Consider the following 23298-nt stretch of genomic DNA (forward strand, 5'->3'; position numbering starts at 1 on the left):
GCGAAACCGTGGTATACGATCTCGAAGATTTGTTGGATAAAACCCCACTGTGCTCGTTCATCAGCAATAACTCGGAGTATTTGTTTACGAAGCATTCAATACCTCTTGTAAATTGAAGACTAGTAGAAACACTTTCGATCAGTAAACGGCAGGATGGGAGATGTACTAACGTTCAAAACATGTGACGCGACGAGGTCAGTCAGAGTTGCAACATCTGCATATGGAAATATACCAAGCATACTAGAGCAAGGTAACTTATCATGTCCTAAAGTACCATATCGTAACTAATTATTGTTCGCTTCATTTCACAGGATCACTAACACTACGAAAACAAATCGTGCGGGTTGTAACAGACTCTGACGGTTGCCAACTGACTACAGATCTTGCCCTCAAAGCCTTTCAGGATCATATGTTGATGCTGCTTGGACCGAATGAGTCCTGGACTCCACCCTCGCAATCCTCCCTCGAAGCGTCCAGCGAAAAACATACGATAAACGGTAAGTTTAGACAATGTTATAAATTATGTTCACATATAACGGTTGAAATTCACATGAAATATTTTGTTTTTCACAAACTAAACTGACTTGGGAAGTCCCTAAAACTTGTGTCATAGTCTAACTTTCTAACTTTCAAGAATTATTGCAGATCAGCTTCTATCACATCAATTCTTGATGCAAGCGAAAATTTAATGTTGTTCCTTTTTCACGTATGCTACGGTGTTTACTGACTTCGATAGCTTCGTGTGTTCGGTTAAAGCTGCGGCAGGTGCCGTGGTTTTGAAGCAACATACGACAAACAATGAAGAGCACTAACTGTTGACATAAATTTTCCGAAATTTGCTGCTAAATGCGTATCACTGCTAAATAATATTTATATTAATAATATATTAAATATTTATATTATTTTGCTGATGAGCAGCAGACCTGACTTGGTAGTTGAAAAACTATGCTCAATCTAGATAGAAAGAGGAACCAAAACAAAACAAAACATTATGTTGCCTGTCCAGAGGACGTCAGTTTATGCTAACACACGGAAAAACGAAATTCGTTGTTTGGTACCCAAATTATTTAAATAACAGCAAGCGCACGAAGATAAAAAATTACCTAAATTTTGAGTTAACTTTACTATATATCGGTATACTGGTAAATCGATTATACTGTCAATTGAAAATTTCTCGGTATTCTCTATCTTCTTCATGAATATTGTCTAAAATAGAGAGAGCTGCATCTACTCAGTGGGGCTAGATGGCCCAATAAGCCAAATTTGGGTAAATGCAACTTTTCTTATGATTGGGTTGAAAGAACTCAATTTTGCGATAAATCAACCCGAAATTGAGTATACTTTTCTAATGGAACTACGCGGAGAAAAAATAGCAGTGAACACAACCACATCTTAGTTAAATTCAACCATATTTTCAAGTTTTGCACAAATAAAATATTAGTTCATCTCAAAAACACACGTTAGTTGAAATAAACTTATATTTTGGGATAATTTTTTCGGCATTTTTACATTTAGTGTCAACTAAAACCGAATTTAAAACAATCAAAATGTTGGTTGTTTCATTAGACAGTTTTATACACCAAGGGCTGAAAGTCTCGTTAATAAAGACAATTCATTCAATTCAGTTTTATACAGTCAAACCTCCATGAGTCGATGTTCCATTGCTCGATATCGACTCATGGAACCATGAACCATAGGGTCCATTCACAAATTTCATAACGCTGAAAGGGGTGGGTGGGTGTCCTTAAGATGTTACAGCTCATACAAAATTTAAAACATACTCATACAAAATGCGTTACGAAAGGGTGGGTGGGTGTCAAAAATGACCATTTTTGGCGTTATGAAATTTGTGAATAAACCCATACTAAATTCAAAAGATCATGGTTACTATGATGTTCCCCTCAAGCAGCTCTCTATAGAATATTTGTTCCATGATTCGATATTTCCATGAGTCGATGCTCCCTTCAATATCGACTCATGGAGGTTTCACTGTATACAAAGAATATTTTTGTTTGTTTTAATATAAACTCATTAGTTTAAAATCATCAAATATCAGTTTTAATAAAAAAAAACCCGAGGATTGAATTTACCAACCAATGGAACAATATTTCTCGGGAGTGTACGCCATTTTCCTAGCAAGTATACCGGCCTTTCAAGAATGTTTCTGTAGTATGATTCAATATTATTCTATTATAGCGGTATTGTTTTCATTAACAAAACCGCTGAACTGTTCAATAACTGTCAACCGCTGAAAAAATAAGTTAACACTGGTGCTACAATGCTAAGATAAGATCGGACAACTGGCTTCTTTTAGTTGTTCTTCTTTTCATCCATGAGCCCAGTTTGAAATTTTCCACCCTTGCGTGTTACGCTAAACAGTGATGCCATTTATGTGGAAGACGGTACACCATTTCATTTGAAAAAAAAAAAAATGATGATCCGGATGCAATTTACTGTCCCGTATACAATTAAAAGCTTTGCGCTTAATTTCTTATATTTTCAAGCTGATTTCGCTTCACTATTTTCTTTGATGCACATCAGTCGATTAGTTGACACGAACTTTTATGAACACCCGCAAATAATAACAACCTAACAAGGTAATCCGGCAACACAGGCAAAACCAAAACAAACGCGTCCGATGGTAATTTTCTACACTCGGAGACATCAAAATCAACCAATCAGCGACTGGATCACAAACTGGATCAAATTCTATACCCAGTTGTCCGATCTTTATCTAAGTTACAATGTTCAATAATTCTATAAGTCATTTTATGCAAATAATCAAATAACAGGAGACTTGGGACGAAAGCTTACATTTTCAACAGGATCCTGAAATTCTTGATAAAATCTTCTTTTAATAAATAACACGACAGAACGTGTCCTTGCTAATACTTAGTCAAATTTCCCGCTCAAATTTAGGCTTTATCATATTTAAACGTTTAAACTTTAAATTTAAATATTGGTCCAAATTTGAGCATTGACACCTTTGATCATGTTTGACGTTCATTTCGCCGACAAACTTCTACTACACGGAGAAATCAGACTATGCAACATATACCGTAATTTCGGGTGAAATTGATCATTTTTCATGGTTTTCCTTTCCTGTTTTCTATAATGTTGCCAATGCCAAACAACTAAGTGCAGGGAAACAAGTACGACGGTGAGCCTCATAGGCTCATGAACCGAACTTTTCTAACAAATGTGATTTTAGTGTTAAAAATCATATCCAAAATAAAAAATCTGGGGATTCCATTTCGGGGTGAAATTGATCACTTGTCAATGCAATTATTGTTAGCTCTTAAAACAACTCTACATACTGAATTAGAGTTCCCTGAATCCGAATATGCTTGCTAAATTCTTAACAATATAATATTCACAGAAATAATGAATGATTAAATTTAAAGAATTACGCGGAAAACGCCTAAATGTAGGCAATTTTCTAAGGAATTTCCTGATATCGAAAAGAAATTCAATTATTTCAGCCGAATGAGCAAATTGTTACGAGCTTTGATGATGAAATCTGGTTTGGGGATATATTTTAAGAATCCTTACAAACTTTCAGGTTTATACCATGTTCCAATCCTTGCTTAGAGCAAGAAGTTTATGGACGTTTGTTGATACTGCACCGAACAAAATGTTGATATTTTACATTATTTTCATAGATATAAACATTATTTAGCGCAAAAAACTTCAGAACACACAATTCGACAATTGTTACGACTAACAACGTTCATTCACTGTAGGTTACATTGATATTTGTGCTCCATTGGGAAGAAATAAAATCATTTGACACTGTGATCAATTTCAACCTACTGATCAATTTCACCCGAATTTACGGTAAGTTCTTTTTACTCAAATTTGACTAAACTGCATTTTGTTACACTCTCTCGCAACAGCACACGGCAACGCGGATCGACTTAAATCTGAGTTGTTTCAACGCAAAACCGTAGTTGAGCCCAATAATCCAATTTTGACTAAATTTCCAAGGCCTCCATTAGGTACTTTGCCTTAGAAGCTATAAGAATAATTTACTTCAATTTGGTTTAATTCAACGCAAAATTGAGTTCATTCAACCCAAGCTTGAGAATAATGCATTTACCCAGGTGCAGCTCTTTCTGTTTATGACAACATTGGTGGAGAAAAGAGAGAATACTGAGAGATTTTGGGTTGAGAGAATAATCTATATATTTATTTTTGGGTAAAGTCAAGTCAAAAATTAGGTAAACTGTTTTTTCCGTGCAATGTTGTTAAAAACGGAGATAAAGAGAAAGAGAGAGAGAGATGCATCGACCCAGCGCCGAATGTCAGTGAAAAAAAGCCAAGTTTTGGGTTCTTTCGAATTTATCAAAACTTTGGTTGTTTTAACTATACAGACTTCGAAAGCTAACGCTGGATAGAATTTTCTGCCTTTAATTTTGTTATAAAAAAAATACTGGGTTGATTTTACACTTATAAGAGTTCTTTCAACCCAAACATGAGAAAAATAGCATGTACCCATATTTGGCTTATTGGGCCGAATTATCCGCATTGGGTAAATGCAGCTGATCTATATTTGGAACCATGTTTATTCACAAATTTCATAACGCCAAAAATGACTATTTTCGACACCCACCCACCTCTTCGTAACGCTTTTTGTATGAATGTTGCATTAAACGTGAAGCATCTACCAGGTCGTGATATTCTAGGGAGAAACAGGCAAGATCTACCCAATTATAAGACAATACTGTTATATTTCACTTTATTTTGAGTGAACATTGAGCTCTCGCCGAGCGGTGTCACGAACACATGCGCAAATTTGCTGGTTGAAAATACTGCCGTTTGATTTTGCTGGGAACAGCTGATCTTTGTTTATATTTTCCACCAGCACTTTTTAAGTAGTGCTGGTGACATGTAACGTGTATGTACATGAGCGCATAAACCACTATAGTGAATAATTTTCACAGACAATAAAGCTATGTCAAGCAATCGATCTTTTATTCTTTTACCATACTTTTAAATACAACTTAAATTTACATTCATAAATCGGCTAAATAAGAGAGTGAAATATACCCACTTTGCGAAATGATTTCTTTTAGAAAGTGGGTTAAATTCACTCGTTAGTTTGATGTACAAGCTACTATGAGTCTCTTATTATGAGTTATACTAGTTTTTTTTCTCAAAGTGGGTACTTTTTTACGCTTTAAAGAGTACTTCGGTCGTACAGTGCAAAATAGGTAGAATGAACTAATTTTATAGTGTTTTTGATTCTCAGTGTAGATATCGATAAACGTCACGATTGGCGAAAAAATAAAAAAAAAGGTGAAAACTGTTCAAGAGAAGTTCAACAGAAGTTCATAGTTACTTGTGATAGAATTACTAGCGATTTTTTATATACAAGAGATCCTCAAGAATTACTAAAAAAAGCTCGCGCATTTCGTGTATTCAAAACATACACATTCTACGGTGAAATATTACAAATAAGTGTGGCTAATCTTGGACTTGTAACACCCACATCGCTGTGCCGGATCATAACCTATTGAATCTTCGGAATGGAAAACTATTTTGTTTTGGTGAAAAAAACGGAAGGTCAGTTTGAACCTATGCAATCTGTCATTGATCCTAAATCTAAATTTTAAGAAGAAAGATTTTTAATTGTATCGCAACATCTACGGCATATGGGACTAGTGGTTTTCCAGTCAAACGAATAGGGGAAAGTGGGTCAATCTGACCGCCTTGAGGAAAAGTTGCTACAAGGGCTAACAATATTATGAAATCTTTGAATTTTTATATTTTTTTTCCAAAAGGGATCATGCACAAATTAGGTCAAGCTCCAAGGGGACCCAGCCAAGCGTGAGAAGCCTTACAAAATTGTCGGAGGACTCATACAAACAACGTGACAGAGGGGGGAGGGGCCTAAAAAGTTGAAATTTAGCGTGACATAATTTGTGTACCATCCCATAGTTCACAGATCAATATACTAGATCCGCACGATTTACGTTGTCTTACGAAATTCAATGATTTTTTAATATTGGTCATTTTTCGAGTCGATTTTTACCGAAAAGAAGAAATGACAGAGTGGCCATCAAATCGGGAAAAGACGGGAATTTGAGATGGTCATCAGGAAAAAAAAAAACATTTTAAACAAATATTTTTGAACTATGAATTGACAGATCGAGCTTGAATGTATGTGTATGCGCGAGTTAATCAAATGATATGAATGAAAACTGTATAATATTACACCAAAAATCATTCATAACGGCAGGGTGGACGATTTTCACTGTGACCTTGTTATTGATTATTTTTACAAATTTGAGCTTAAATTATTCTTTTATTATTCAATGACTTGAATTGCATACAATTATCAAGACCCTTGCCGAACTAACGTAACAAGCCATTGAATTTGAATTCTTGTTCTATACATGAATAGTATGAATTACTTTTCTGGTAATGTTCAAGGTGGACGATTTTCACTGTGACTCACTGTACTGCCCATAATCGCATAACAGTCCCATGTCGACTTTTGACCGATTTGCGTTTTTTGCATAAATCAACTCAATATCGTCAGAAGATCGATAAAAACTGCTAAAAAAGTAGCCTTTGTTCCTAACTTGTACAAAAACAAACCCCATTTGTGTTGTCCCATCTTGAAAATATTCGCATAACAGTCACATCAAAGTCCGTATAGTGATCGGGCTCAGAATGGGTACCACTTCTAGTACTACATTCGGACTCAGTTATTCACTGATGTGTAGTGAAGTAAAGGGAAATCAATTATACAGTGAAACCTCCATGAGTCGATGTTCTATGTCTTAATATCGACTCATGGAACCATACTTAAACAAAATTTCATGGTAACTATGATGATTCGCTCAAACAGCTTTCCAAAGCATTTCTATTCCATGACTCGATGTTTCCATGAGTCTATGATTCCTTCAGATATCGACTCATGGAGGTTTGACTGTATTTAATACACACTTGCTTACGACATTAGAAATGTCATGTATTCACGCTGTTTCGAAAATATGTTTAAATTAGTGGATATCACACATGTTTCAATTACGATGCATTACAAATTTTCGCTTTAAATTTTTTATTTAAATTTTGTAATGATTCTTTGCTGGTGCTCAGGAATATCGAACTACTGTGTTCTTTAACACGATATTTCCCTAACTCGATAGTCGCCTTAATATCGAGTTACGGAGAGTTGACTGTACTATAATAACTAAATTTATACGACCAAAGAACATAAATAGCAAATGACACAACCAGTGCATTAATAACAAGCGATGTTTTAGTAGCTGTCGAACGAGCCGATGAACATGATGGGACTGGTATGCAATTACATTGGAATATTATATTGTATATAATCGCATAACAGTCTCGCTACGATTTTTGTGCATTTTAAGGCAAATTTTCAACTTGAATTCAAAAGAAATTTATTAGATTTGTTCGTGTACTCAACAAACAGTGATATGTAGCAATTCAACACATTTTAGGCCAAATAAAGACTCAAAATGGAGCGAAATTGTTTCCACATTTCAATCGTCTTTTTCTCAGTTTGTCGTTTTCCAACATGGGACTGTTGTGCAAAGAGGGGCAGTGTATATCGTTTAACATTTCAACAGTTACTAATAATTATTGACAGCTTTAGTTTCTTTTGTTATATGTAATCCGTATATATGTGTACAAGACAAGTATATCAATGGATGGCAACAAAAAAAAGTGAAAAAGTGTGGCTTTTCTTAGCAAAATGCAAATTGAATTTTCGAAGGTATCTAAACGATCCTTGGAAGAATAACATAAGAAAATAGTAAAAATCACAAAAAAAATTTCCTGAAGAGGTCTTTAAGGCGAAGTAGGCCGTCATTGAAATTTGCGTCGTTGGTGATTGTTGCTAATTCATCTCACGATTTTGAATCAAAGAAAATCAGTTGGTTTTGCACTGACACAGCTGAAAAAGTATCAGCATACTTTATGCACGTTGGCGCGTACAGTGATACTTTTTCAAGTCAATATAAGCTATCTAAAATGAGAGTTATCACTTTGAAATTGCACGCTTCAAAGTGATCATTGCTGCTAAAACGAATGACGGGCTACTTTGCCTTAAAGTAATATGTGGAAGAAATTTACAGTAGAACGAGCAGTAATACTTGTTGTAATGTCACGAGGAATTTCAAAAAAGTCTTAGAGATATGTCTGTTTAAATGATGAATCAAACTATCATCTCGTGGTTCCTTGTTCTCTTATTGGTTATTTTTTTGCTCAAGGGTTCTCTGAAGTTCTTATTTTCAAGACTATCAGTCGCTACCAGTCTCCCTTTCCCAAAGATATCACCTACGAAAAAATGCAAATCGCAAATTATTATTTTTGACATGCAAGAAACCATCATAATAGAATAATTAATGTATAGCTCTTATATAAAATTATGATGCTCATTTGACGAAATTATTCATGTCATCCAAAAATGTATAGTGTTCTTAAAAATGACATTGATCCATCTTGCCCCGTTTACCCCCTTATGAAAACTGACTACGCATTACGCGATAAAAGATATACACAATTTATTGTTTTACAATGATTGCACTTGTGTACTTTCAGCGATTGATCAGCAGCAGTCCTGGAAACAAATCTCTGATAATAACAGCACCAATATGGACCATGAACTGCAAGGTCATCTGATACATCAACCTGTTGGAAATCTGCCAAAAATCGTTGCGGTTGTGTCAGCTGCCTCTCAACAACCATTAGCAGCGTGCCAGTCCAGCATGAATTCTCCACTTGTTCTGCAATCCCTTCAAAGCACTCCAGAGTTCATTACTCTTATGTCAAATGTGGACCAACAATCTGCTTCGGAAATACCTTCGTTTGAAGTATCAACGGCCAATAACAGTGATGATTGCTATGGAGAGCAGGAGATGATCGTTGAGTCAGTACAAGCCGAGGAGACGAAGGTTGTGATTTTACAAGGGCAAATTGAAGAGGATGATAATGACGACGAAATTTCTGTTACAAACTCTGAAAATGTATCCCCGAATAAGTCAATGAAAAGGTCTGCCAGCAACAAAAACGTGGAGTTGGTGAAAAGCAAAAGGCGGCATGCATCTACGGAAATGAAATTCCGGGCGTTTGATGTGAACTGGTCCAAAATTGGAGACCATATTCTTGAACGATTGAACTGTTTGCAAGAATACCGCAACAAAAATCCAGGAAAACATATTCCTGTGAGTACCCGGCTTTCAAAAAACTGATATGACGACTCTGACCAATACGATCGTTGATCAATTGCGATGCATTGATACGGAAATACCTGCATGTACCATGGACCAGGTTGCAAAGCAAATTTACTCAAAGTTTTCGGGACTTCAATTCATAGACGACGATGGATGTGCTAACCAGCAGAGCTATGTAGCTCTAAAGCATAAGATGATTAACAGAAACTCGTACTTGAACCGGTTCAAGAGTTCGGATGGTCCAAGCAGTTCGGTTGCTGAGGTTCGTAGAAACAAAAATGTGAAAGCCGGAACGTTGAAAGAATATTGGACGGCATCATCTTCGAGATGTGACAAAAAAATTCTGAGTGAACTTTTGAGAGATGATCCGAAGTTGCTAAGTGACGAACTCCTGTTAGCTTCTCAGCCGTACGTGCGATTCCGAATGGATGAGCCAAAACCGCTCAAGGAAATTATTACTGGTTTCCCCGTACTACGTCGTAGGCAGCTGATTAGCTTCCATTTCGAAAAAGCAACTGGTGTGGCCAAAGACCTACTCGAAAAGCTGTTCATTGCCAAGCGTGAAAAAATCGTCGACTTTCTGAGACACCGATTCAAGAATACCTTGGATGAAACTCCATCTGACTATACCATCACAGCCTCCTTGTGCTCTTTGTTGGGCGAGAATATCAACGAACTAATCATACAAAAAGAAAGTAAGTATGTCAGGTATTGAAGTAATTATGCAAATTACCATTGTTTTCTTTTATTGCAGCTTGGAACAAAAGCCTCAGAGATTACTACGGAGTCGGCCGGACCGATGCTAATTGCCGTTGGTATGTGTAGATTGTAGTTTTGTAGACCGTAGATTAGCATTGCCGTAATCAGACGGAGCGTCACTTAGTTCTTTAGCTTTTTCAACAAATTTAAGTTATTAAAAACTATTTGATCCCTTATCAGAATAGCCAATGATCGAGGCAGTTTCCAGTTATTGCGATTTGAAAACAAATTACCCCAATGGCGCTACCGTTTATTTGTGAATAATGTGGACTTATAGCATATTATATCAATATATTTTTCTAAATGATTATCACAAACGTTAGCATAATAAGTAGTCTTTTAAAAGCCATGACAAATTTGAACTAAAGTTGCACATAAAAAAAAACAATTTTTTTAGCATTCAATCGCCTGGTGCCAATACGATTGCTTCTGAGTGTCAAATTCCGTATTTCAGTTATAATTCTAAAATGGCTAAATTAAATATTTATTTTATTTCCCAAATTTGATAGATGTTTCAAAATGTCACCCGGCACTCTGAGTCAGATGCATGGTATTTAGTACGATGGTATGTTTAACAACAGCAAATGTAACTATGGCTAGAATTTTCAAAATAGTACAAATCATATTTATTGAGCAAAATATATAAAACGGTCTACTACATGAAGCTTAACAAACATGAAAATAATCCTTCATTATGTTTTACAATTGATTTGAGTATTTTAACCTCACGGTTTATGGGGCGTGTCACGGTACTCATAAGTATTAAGTCATGTATTACCGTCGTCGGAGGTAAAACTAGGCCAGAGAACAATCTGAAATATCTCTGAAATATTTGGAATATTAAGGACTGTTCATTTATAAAGTGGACACTTTGAAGAGCTATATAGTTTTTTTCCAAAAAACTCCTAAGATAAGCTGTTCGTCAAAGCTTAACATTATTTTTCGCAAAACAAAAATCCTATTTTTATGAACAAATTGTATGTTTGTATCCTTTAATATTCTACTAAAGGTATTGCTTTAAAAAAAAATAATTATATGACAGTTATGCTTTTATGGGCAGCAAAGGTTGTTGAAAAATAAATCAAGCCTTACGTATGTTTTGTTCAATCTCACCCCCAACGACGGTACTACATTCATACTGAATATTGCAGCCACTTTAAAAGTGATGCACCACCTAAGATGAATATTATTCCAGGATTTTGAGTTGCCAAATCAAAATTTTCGAAAACATTTATAATAAAGCGGCCATGTGCAGCAAACAATCATTTTGTTTAATTCGATAAGGGGCTGTCCGTTAACCACGTGGTCATTTTTGTTTTTGGGATTCCAGACCCTCTCCTTCCTCTTGGTCATTTGTCCATACATATTTTTTAAATTTTGTATGGACCGTGGTCATTACCAGGTGGGGTCCCTCTTCTCATAAATGACCACGTGATCTATGGACGACCCCCAACCACTTTTAACCAGATTTTGAGCGATGCAAAAATCTAAAGTAGTTATTGAGTATCAAAACGGCGTATCTGCAGTGACTGATTCGTCTACATAGATTTTTTAAACAAGAATATAAGACGAAAACGTTCTTCTGATCAAGTTATTAGCCAAAAAGAAAACCGATAACTGTAGATACGCCGTTATAATACTCAACGCAATATTGTGTCTATTTGTTGTGATGTTATACATATTAATTAATATATTTATTTTTAATTTCCAGACCTTGGAAATGATCATCGTGTGTTCTACGCGTTTGCTGAACAAACTCAACTAACCGAAGGCACGAAGGACATTTTCACAGCGCTCGGTGATTTGCTTGCGGTCCATTATGTATACAACTTCATGTATATGAAGAGCGCGTCAAAGTTTTGGAGTTTCTCCAAACATATTTCTTCAAAATTTGTCCTATCACAGGGACAAAATCAAAGGCGTCGAGGAAGAGCAAGCAACAGCGACTCGTGCAGAGCATAATAGAAGCATTATCCAACCATGTGCCGCAAGCGACGCCAGATGCCGGACATTTCTAGACTGAATTTTCGCAAGATCTCCGAACAAACTATTTTTATATATAAGTTGAAACATTCATTCATTATAATAACAATGATTAAAAAATCGTTTGCAAAGTGCAAAGTTCCAAATCGTTACGAATTAAAAAAAAATCTTGAATAAATGTTCGTCAATTAAAAATGTACTAATCCATTGTTTTACTATTATTGTCAAGAGCACATTAAACGCCATTTTAACTTAATTCCTTTGATAAAAGTTTTGATTTGTATATATTTTGTGAGTAATTGTGTAAATAATTAAAAAAACGTGTATCTTTGTTTATCTTCGCACGGTCGTATCTCCGTATTGTATTTACATAATCTGAATTATAATCAGTTCTATTTGATTAAAATATGCGTGGTACGTATCCCCAATTTAGATAAAAGTTTCGAAACTTTGAATTATTATTATTATTGTCTTTATTAACGAGGCTTTCAGTCCGTGGCTGGATCACCTCGATAGTCAAAACTTTAAAAAGGAGCCCTAAATGTACATTATTTTTCAAAAGTTCTCAAAACCAAAAATTCGTGTGATCTTATGAATTCCAATCCCATTAACAGAGAAACCTCAAAGTTTAAGCTGAAAATATCAAGATTTAAATTTGTCTGAAATTTTTTTAATAATTTTGAAACTAAAATATTTTTGCACATGTTAGAAAATATATGCACTATTCAACTTGTTATTAAAACAATATGCTTTATACACATAAGTTTTATAGGAAAAATGCAATTTCCGGCAAGAAAAGTAAAATAGTCCAAGGAAAATTATTTTTTTTATTAAAAATCATGTTTTTGGGTAGTTTTTGTTGAATAAGTCAAATCGTCACTAAGTCAATCCATTTTTTAGAAAAATATGTTTTATGAACAGTTTAGACACAACTAAATTTGCTTCAAAGCCATGTAAAAAGATTTGGAATCGGTTGAGTATTTATGAAGTTATGTTCAAAGAAAAATGAATTTTTGAGTTAAATGATAATAAACATTGAGGTTTCTCTATTAATGTGATTCAAATTCATAAGAGCACACGAATTTTTGGTTTTGAGAACTTTTATAAAATGAGCCGCACCCTAGTGTTCATCCCAATTTGGTTTACATGTAATGTACACTACCCGCCTAAAGCATGGAATCGCTTTACAGAATTGCAGTATTAATAATGGGTGTTGCAATGCTCGGTAAGGCGATTCTATAATCAAAGCTGGTAGTGTATGTAAGAAGGCCATCAATTTCCAATCAATAATGGGAATTTCCGAAAAGTAAGTATAATTACGTCATTTTGTGATTAAAAAATACGTTACATGGCATTTAAAATTACAACCGCTACAAAAATGATTGACAGTGTAGTTTTATATTGAAGCACACATTTTTACGTCACTACGTGTAAATTTCAGCTACAAAATCATGTGTCATGTAATTTTAAGAACGGACGTAAAAATATGTCAAAAGCTTCGCTTCTTTTATGTGCATCCAACGCGACTTAAATTTACATGATATTTTGTAAGAGTGTAGATTAAGAAAATAAAGTTTTCAAACTATATAATATTAAGTGTAAAATTGTAACAAAATGGTCTACTTCTGATTGACGACAAAAAAAAAAAAAAATTGCTTGTATGAGCATCGCAGTCTTGGATTGGTTGACGGTTGAATCTCAATGGCTTGAAATATTTCCTACGCCGTTTACGCAATTTTGTGAAACATTTTTTACGCTAGCTTGCTATAAAATTTGATTCACCCCCTTCTGACATTTTTTGCCAACACTATAATTTTTATAGCTGGGTCGCAGTAAGCTTTGCGGTTGTTGACTATTATTATGTTGTCAAAGAAACGCCAAATATTTTCATTATGTTGTAAGCTGGGTTTGGAGAAAATTGAAAAAGTATTTTATATTTACTTATTGTACATCTAATTATGGTTCTATTTTTTCAGATTTATTGAAAGCTTATTAACAAGACTTTTGGCTGCAATTGGCCTGTAAAATGAGTGTTGTTATCACGAATGAGCCAACGATGACGGTAAACAAATGTTACTGAAATGAATAAACGCGGTCGGGACGATTCCTGATGGCATTTTTTTTCGAACTTGCGCTCGAAATGGAGCACGGAAAAATTAAAGCGCATTGCACAAATAACAAGTACAATTAGAAGTGTGAAATTGCAAATGGAAGTGCAGGATGGCAACGGAACGGTCAAGTGTCTTCACCGCACTTATTCAGCATGAGATGACGAATAAGTGAAATGAAGACATCAGACCGCTCCGATGCAATCCCGCACTTTTATTTGCGATTTCGCACTTATAAGGGGGGTCCAGTTAGCAATGCTATTTATAATACCTTTCCCCACCTTCCTACATCCTATCCTTATCAGTTTCCCGGTAAACCTCAGTCGGGAATACCTAATCAAAGTCATAGCATGTTGATTATGCATTGCGTTGTTCATAAACCACATAGTTCTAGACGTAAACATATTTTTGAACATCTTAGATCATTTAACTTTTGCATCTTTGCACATTTTGCGCATATCTCGTCAGAATCGCTCTGGCCAGAACGGATGTTCTCATGTGTAAATCAATGAAAAGTGAATGTCCTCATCGAGTTTGTTGTTTTTTAATTCTGCGGTGTTTCGGTTGCTCTTTTCGTATTCCTAAAAATAAATGCAATTAGTTACTAGAACGATAGTATAATTACTGAAAATCAGGAAATTAAGCTTTTTAACTACCATGATGTGTACAATCAAATGTAAACAGTGAAAATTCTTGACAGCTAAATCAACAATCTTAAATTCCAGCCTACTAAGAACAAGCTACAAAACTTGTAGACAAAACATGTCTATTGATTGTGGATAAATTATCTACCACCCGCATAGAGAAACAAAATTTGCCTTATGTTCAAAATAGTATTTTAATCCTAACTGATACGGTTAAAATATCTGTTAAAGATGGTTTATGTAATTCATACCAAACTGTGACAGTATATTACAGTGTGCAGAAAAGGTCAAACAATACGGTGATTAGAAATTTTAAGAAATGGTAAAAGTTTAACTTAACCATCTCTCGAATGATATGCGTTTCGATTTGCACAACACACTGACACATGTGCATTCTACCATTCAAAACTTATTTTAAACAGTTTGACAAACAATTTTAGGTATTGGTGTTCGTAAACGATTTTCTTCAAAATTTCCATGCTCTAACATACTTTGAAATGTACTTTAAAAAAAAGCACTCAGATAATATGTATTTTTTTACAGAGCGATAAAAACAATGCTTTTTATATTTTAAACATTGAGAAAAAAGTGACATAATGTTAATTTATTTTAGTTTGAAACATTTATTTAAAAGCGAATAAATTTGTATTTTTTATCGCTGTGTGAAATTTTCACAGAAACAGTTGTATTTTTTTAGCGTGTAATTTGTTTCGTTTGTTTATTTTGTGAAAACGCTAGCGGAAAAAATGTTAGAAAATTCTAAAAAATAACAGCGTGGAAATCTCTCCAGTTGGTTCTGTTCCCAGTATCCGCCGGATGAATTCGATCGGGATCTCTTGGTAAGTATTTTCTACATTATTTTCTAGCAAGAAAATCCTCAATTCTAGTTCGAACTATTTGTTTTTCTCAGATTGAAAGCGGTGACAATAAGTTGACTCCGTATCATCAGCCAACATTTTGCAGTTTTTCCCGCAGCATCAAACGAGAGCAGACGAGCAACCTTAGGCAAACCTACTTCTACGGAGCCAACATTCCAAGATGGTAACGATGGCAGTGCTGGCATCTTTTGATCCGGATAATGAGGAATCCCCCATCCCATCGTACTTCGGACATTAGGCTTTTTTCCGCTGCCGTTACCTGATCCCAAAACGTGCTGATTTATACAAATGATTTATATTATTGCGAAAATGTAATTAAAATACATAATAATGTATATATGCGTTTTTTTTTTCATTTAGTTCTAAACATATCAGAATGGTACAGTAAAGGGTAAAAATACAATAACGTACCGTAAACCAACAGTATATGGTTTGCTTTATTTTAACTCTATTGTTCAACTATTCTCAAACAGTTTGCCTAACAGTGAATGTGAGAAAAAATGGATAATATATAGACCTTTACGCAAATTGTACACGAAAAAATTTGTTCGGGAAAATCGCCATTTTCAAATGGTTACATAACTTAACCGCCCATTTCCCATACTGTGATTTTCCAATTTACAATTTGCCAGAATGTGAAAACAGTTTGATGTACTGTATCCTTATTGTTAATTTGTCTATTTTATGGAATTGTTTAGCTATTGTCGCAAATTGTTGTGGATGGTCTGGGAAACGGTGAGAATTCAGTTCATATTTATGCGGGCAATTACAGAAAAACTGGATAAAGTAATACGCACTCAACACTAGATTGATAGGTAAAATATGAATGTCGAAAATCTTAGGTACATTCCATCCCTCCTTTGTAGAAACTTTAAATGCTGAAAGGTACATCATGGGAATGATTAGTAGGTACCAAGTTGAATAGCCATATATAGCCGTTGCCGTTGTCTCTGTTGAGTAGCGTCGTAGGTACCTGTTTGCAAATTTCCAGACTCTCCGTCACATCCAGTTTCCAAGGAGAAGAAACATTTCTCAAAATTTTGATATCATCCGTCGTAATTGTATGTCCTTCTGAAAAGATATGTTCTCTGATAATGAAAATCACTCCGGATAATGAAAATTACTCCGGACGTAATTCCCATTATGACTGAATGTAAGTGATGAAATCACGTAAAAACGGGTTCTGATAGATGTATTGGATGAAAAACGTAATTTTACATATGATGAAGGACATGAAAGCGATGTCGCTATGATTGACAATTCCCGAATCAGACACCATCGTATTTAAAATGTGACACAAATTCACGTCATTTGGCTCGCTTCTTTTATGTGCATCCAAAAGACGTAAAATCACATGATTTTTTCGGAGTGTGTAGTTAGCGATAGCGTTAGCGTAGTTACGGTATTCGTAGATTGGATACTAGCTGTATTGATGTTTTTACTTTAATAATCTCATCAAGACTGCTTTCAGGAACAAGGTTTGGTAGTTAACCTTAAACTTATCTGAAAAAAGAATACCAACACCATGAATATTGCTATTCCCGGCCACGCCCATCTTTACCGTAACTTGGGATTGAGTAAGGAAATGATGATGTAGCACTTACTTAACGAGAGGCCTCCGACTCAGTGACATCCTCATAAGTGCAACGGAGTTGGGTTTGGGAGAGGTAGTAGGTCGCTAGGATTCGCTTGAAAAGCTGGCAATGGACCCAGAGCATTTGATATTTATTTGTTTTGAATTTAAACTTTTGACTGCCGACAATCAAAAGAAAGAAACAATGCTTTATTTACAGTATGAACAATATTGATTCCCGTGAAAAAAGAGCGTGTTTGGCGGTAGTGATATTCTGCTCTGTAAAAAGTAGAGCCGATCCCTCAAACTCATCAAATCCTCCAATTGAATATCAGTTGGGAAAGACGACGTTTCCGGTTCCACTAAGGATATTTGTTTTTTCATACCAAGCTTCGGACGTTCGGCACATCACTATACATTTCTCTTCCGAAAACAGCTCTACCACTCCACGCTTCAAAAATTATGAGCTAAAACACCTTGCCAACAATTTTAACTACAACCAGCCATAACTTTTTTTCTTCAGCCAGTTCAAAAACTGACAAGTGCGAGAAAAATAGCACAAAAATATATAATATTTGACTGCGTATCTCCAGTAATGCCTGAAGAGCAGTTTGACTATACTTGCTAAAGCTCTCCAAATCACACGACAAAGTTGTATTTAGCAGTATTGACATATAGCACTATCTCTGAATTATTTGGTTTTTATACAATACTATAAGGGCTTGTGCAGTCCCATGTTTCATCCAAATGAGCTAAATTTTGGAACAACACTTTGAATTAGATTCATTTCATTTATTTAGTTAACATCTACACAGATAACACTGAATCAACAAATTCACGCCACAATACTCGGTTCGTGGCCGCATCTCTCCATCCTCGGTTCTGCCCCACGCTCGCCAAATCGATACGCACTTGATCCGCCCACCTAGCTCGCTGCGCTCCACGCCTTCTTGTACCAACCGGATCCGAAGCGAACACCATCTTTGCAGGGTTGCTGTCCGGCATTCTTGCAACATGCCCTGCCCATCGTATCCTTCCAGCTTTGGCCACCTTCTGGATACTGGGTTCCCCGTAGAGTTGGGCGAGCTCGTGGTTCATCCTTCGCCGCCACACACCGTTCTCCTGCACACCGCCGAAGATCGTCCTAAGCACCCGACGTTCGAAGACTCCAAGTGCTTGCAGGTCCTCCTCGAGCATCGTCCACGTTTCATGCCCGTAGAGGACTACCGGCCTTATGAGCGTTTTGTACATGGTACATTTGGTGCGGGCGTGAATCTTTTTTGACCGCAGCTTCTTCTGGAGGCCATAGTAGGCCCGACTTCCACTGATGATGCGCCTCCGTATTTCACGGCTAACGTTATTGTCAGCCGTCAGCAAGGATCCAAGGTAGACGAACTCGTCGACCACCTCGAACGTATCCCCGTCTATCGTAACACTGCTACCTAGGCGAGCCCTGTCGCGCTCGGCCCCACCAGCTAGCATGTACTTTGTCTTGGCCGCATTCACCACCAGTCCAACTTTTGCTGCCTCGCGTTTCAGGCGGGTGTACAGGTCTGCCACCTTTTCAAATGTTCGGCCGACGATGTCCATATCATCCGCGAAGCAAACAAATTGACTGGATCTCGTAAAAATCGTACCCCGGCTGTTAAGCCCGGCTCTCCGCATAACACCTTCTAGCGCAATATTGAACAACAGGCACGAAAGTCCATCACCTTGTCGTAGTCCCCGGTGGGATCCAAACAAACTGGAGTGTTCGCCTGAAACCTTCTCACAATTTTGCACACCTTCCATCGTCGCTCTTATCAGTCTCGTGAGCTTCCCGGGAAAGCTGTTCTCGTCCATGATTTTCCATAGCTCTACGCGGTCGATACTGTCGTATGCCGCCTTGAAATCGATGAAAAGGTGATGCGTTGGGACCTGGTATTCACGACATTTTTGGAGGATTTGCCGTACAGTAAAGATCTGGTCCGTTGTCGATCGGCCGTCAACGAAGCCGGGTTGATAACTTCCCACGAACTCGTTTACTACGGGTGACAAACGACGGAAGATGATCTGGGATAGTACTTTGTAGGCCGCATTTAGAATGGTGATCGCTCGAAAGTTCTCACAGTCTAACTTGTCGCCTTTCTTGTAGATGGGGCAGATTACCCCTTCCTTCCACTCCTCCGGTAGCTGTTCTGTTTCCCAGATTGTGCCTATCAGCCGGTGCAGACAAATGGCCAGCCTTTCCGGACCCATCTTTATGAGTTCAGCTCCGATACCATCCTTACCAGCAGCTTTATTGTTCTTGAGCTGGTGAATGGCATCCTTAACCTCCCTCAAAGTGGGGGCTGGTTGGTTTCCATCTTCCGCAGTACTGACGAAGGCATTTCCTCCGTTGTCCCGTCCTTCATTGCCTGTGCTCTCAGCACCATTCAGGTGCTCGTCGAAGTGCTGCTTCCACCTTTCGATCACCTCACGCTCGTCCGTCAGAATGCTCCCATCCTTATCCCTGCACATCTCGGCTCGCGGCACGAAGCCGTTGCGGGATGCGTTGAGCTTCTGATAGAACCTACGCGTTTCCTGAGACCGGCACAGCTGTTCCATCTCCTCACACTCCGTCTCCTCCAGGCGGCGTTTTTTCTCCCGAAAGAGGCGGGTCTGCTGTTGCCGTTTCCGTTTATAGCGTTCCACGTTCTGCCGGGTCCCTTGCTGCAGCATGACCGCCCGCGCTGCATTCTTCTCCTCCAAAACCTCCTGGCACTCCTCGTCGAACCAATCGTTCCGTCGACTCCGTCCCACGTACCCGACGTTGCTCTCAGCTGCATCGTTGATGGCTGCTTTTACTGTTCTCCAGCAGTCCTCAAGAGGGGCTTCGTCCAGCTCACCCTCTTCCGGTAATGCAGCCTCGAGTTGCTGCGCGTATGCCGCTGCGACATCCGGTTGCTTGAGCCGCTCTAGGTCATACCGGGGCGGCCGTCGGTACCGTACGTTGTTAACGACGGAGAGTTTTGGGCGCAGTTTGACCATCACCAGATAGTGGTCAGAGTCGATGTTAGCGCCACGATAGGTCCTGACGTCGATAATGTCGGAGAAGTGCCGACCATCAATCAGAACGTGGTCGATTTGCGATTCTGTCTGCTGTGGTGATCTCCAGGTGTATCGGTACGGAAGGCTGTGCTGGAAATAGGTGCTACGAATGGCCATATTCTTGGAGGCGGCAAAATCAATTAGTCGTAGGCCGTTTTCGTTCGTCAGCCGGTGGGCGCTGAACTTTCCAATCGTCGGTCTGAATTCCTCCTCCTGGCCAACCTGAGCGTTTAGATCTCCTATGATGATTTTGACGTCGTGGCTTGGGCAACTGTCGTACTCGCGTTCAAGCTGCGCGTAAAAAGCGTCTTTATCATCATCAGTGCTTCCGGAGTGAGGGCTGTGCACGTTTATTATGCTGAAGTTGAAGAACCGGCCTTTGATCCTCAACTTGCACATTCTCTCATTGATCGGCCACCACCCGATCACGCGCCTCTGCATATCACCCATCACTATAAAAGCTGTTCCCAGCTCATGTGTATTGCCGCAGCTCTGGTAGATGGTATGGTTACCTCTAAACGTTCGCACCATTGATCCCTTCCAACACACTTCCTGCAACGCTACGATGCCGAATCCACGGTCCTTCAGCACGTCGGCGAGTATGCGTGTGCTCCCGATGAAGTTGAGAGATTTACAGTTCCACGTACCGAGCTTCCAATCGCTAGTCCCTTTACGTCGCTGTGGTCTTCGCCGATTGTCCCGGTTCGTATTCTCTCGTTGATTATTCGTTGCTTGATTTTTTTACGGCTGGCTTGCAGGGCCTGACACCAACCCCCTAGATTTCCGGAGGACCATTCCCCCTAAATGTTCGGAGGACCATAGTGCGCAGTTTAGCTTAGAGTCCTTCTCTGGCACTCGGACGATGATCAGCCGCCCCTGACATGGGGAACAGACGCTGTTGTGAGCCGCTCCTAACATGGAGTACAGACGCTCAAGGTTTGCAGAAGCAAAAGCAAAAGCAAACCCCCCCTTCCCTGTCAGCATACGACCAAAGTTCCCACCGGGGGTTGGTTACCCGATCTTCCCTAAGGTTACTCGTACCCCGGCCAGTACCGCGAGGAGGTAGGGATAGGAGTTGCTGGGCAAGAGGCTAAGGACCGCACAAAGGGGTCTATTTTATTCCTTCAGGTACGCGAGGTACCAATGGTACGCCATGCCCAGCCATTTACCAACCTATTATTTGAATTAGATCTAGAATCGAATGAGTGGTGTGGGCCAAAACGATGTTTTGTACCACCCTACTAGGTGTGTATCTACGTAGATGGTTGATGCTGGCCGGAGTAATCGAATTTGTTGCGGGATACAAAGTTTGGCTTACATTCGATACCACCGGAGAGGCGGAAAACGTGCCTTAATCCGTTCCAGCCCGGTTGGCGATAGTAAGTCCAACAAACGAAAGCGCATCCAGCCAGCCCAAGTCAGTCTGTCAGTCAGTCAGTCAGTTGGTGAGATCTCAAGTGCGGTCACTCGGCCAGGAAGAGTGCGCCCAAATTATGACGAATAAAAGTGAAATTACATAGCCTGCGTTGACCGGTGTGGTGCATAAGGGGAATTGTGGGCACCAGCAAGCGAGAGAGCTCTGATGATACCAGGGGGCATGACGGAGGAACGAAGAGAAGAGACTGCGAGACTGTGTCGAAATTTTACGTAACCTTTTGGCTGCTGCGATTTTCCTCTTCTCATCGGAATGGGCCGTGAGTTTGTTGTCCGCTGATGGTGTCGTGGCCTACTAATGTTGGAATTTGTAGCTAGGGGCGACGAACGTGCAACTTGTTCGGCCATAGCGAGACACAAAAACTTGTCCATATCAGTGTGTAAAGTTCTGTGCCAAATATTAGAGCTTAAAGCTAAGTATGCTGTTTCACTCAAGAAAAGTAAAGATATTCTTTGACTGAATGGGTCAAGAAATTTTCTACAGAGAGCCCTATTTGAAATGACATTTCTTCTCAACTGCGTACTGCGATAAAAAAAATGTGATTTTCTGGACCATTTCTGGGAAGAAATTTTCCACGCGTCGAGATAGACGATTCCTTTTCTTGTCAGTAGCAAACCAGCCTTAATAAGAAAAACAGCGGAGAAAATTTACAAGGGAAAAATAAATCTAATTGCGGAAAATAGGGTAGTTTGCCTATTATTGTTATATTTTGTAAACATAAAGATATGACATAGCTACTGCAATAATTATGAATTATTTGTTGAATCTTTTTGAAATATCAATAAAGAGATTAAAAAAAACTAGATTTAAAAATTAACTTCATTGCGTGATACTAAACTATTTTAAGCCGCGGAAATCTGGTCTAGTATCCTTTGATAATGAGCATATTAACATGCGGAGAGAAAACCGGGAATGAAAATCAACAAGAACGCATCGAGATATGGAGAGGAAAATTTAATGCAGATTGAAGGGACCGAAGAAATCATCGACATAGGAAGAGATATTGGACGTAGAACATCGAGATGTGGAGAGTCGACTATGATTAACTAGCAATGCTGAAAATTAAATATGGGGAAATTAATTTCCAATGTTTTGGGTCTGACCAAAAACCAGGGTCAATGAAAATGTATGGACAAAAAATCACGAGGAGGGGTCCTGAAATGAAAAAAAAAAATGATCACGTAGTTTCTTCACAGCGCTATACGTTGTTGTGATAACAGAACATGATATAATTATATTTTATGGAATACTTATAAATCGTATATAGTAATACCACAATTAAATTCCACTGACAGATACGCCCCTCACTGCAGTCCTGGCATTGAAGTCTCTTGCGTTGCTTTTCGGACCTAATCCGATAAAATTGTCGGTTGACTGATCTTCTCTCCTTGGGGAATTGCTGGAGGAATTTTTTTATAATATAGATGGAGGATTTATTATAAACATTTATTGGAATAGTCATTGCATAAATCCAGAGGCGCGTTCACATTCAAAATCATGGGTTGAAGTTTGTCCGTTAGCAAAATCTGTATGTCCAAGAAAGTGCAGAAAATTTTCAGATTTATGGAATTCTTGACAGAAAACTGAAAGTGACTGTTTTTATGTCAGTCTTTACCATTACAATCAAGACTGAGAAAGCT

At 38.1% G+C, this 23298-nt stretch overlaps 1 protein-coding gene across 1 annotated transcript; it reads left to right on the forward strand.

Annotated features, from left to right (window-relative positions):
• The first annotated feature begins 270 nt into the window (after positions 1–270).
• LOC110679674 lies at positions 271–9227 on the forward strand. Its single transcript, XM_021855143.1, has 2 exons — positions 271–497; positions 8578–9227. Exons 1-2 carry the CDS (start codon positions 410–412, stop codon positions 9225–9227), a joined length of 738 nt encoding a protein of 245 aa, XP_021710835.1. The 5' UTR covers positions 271–409.
• The last annotated feature ends 14071 nt before the right edge of the window (positions 9228–23298 follow it).

The sequence above is a fragment of the Aedes aegypti genome, chromosome 3 (genome assembly GCF_002204515.2).
Source record: "Aedes aegypti strain LVP_AGWG chromosome 3, AaegL5.0 Primary Assembly, whole genome shotgun sequence".
NCBI lineage: Eukaryota > Metazoa > Arthropoda > Insecta > Diptera > Culicidae > Aedes > Aedes aegypti.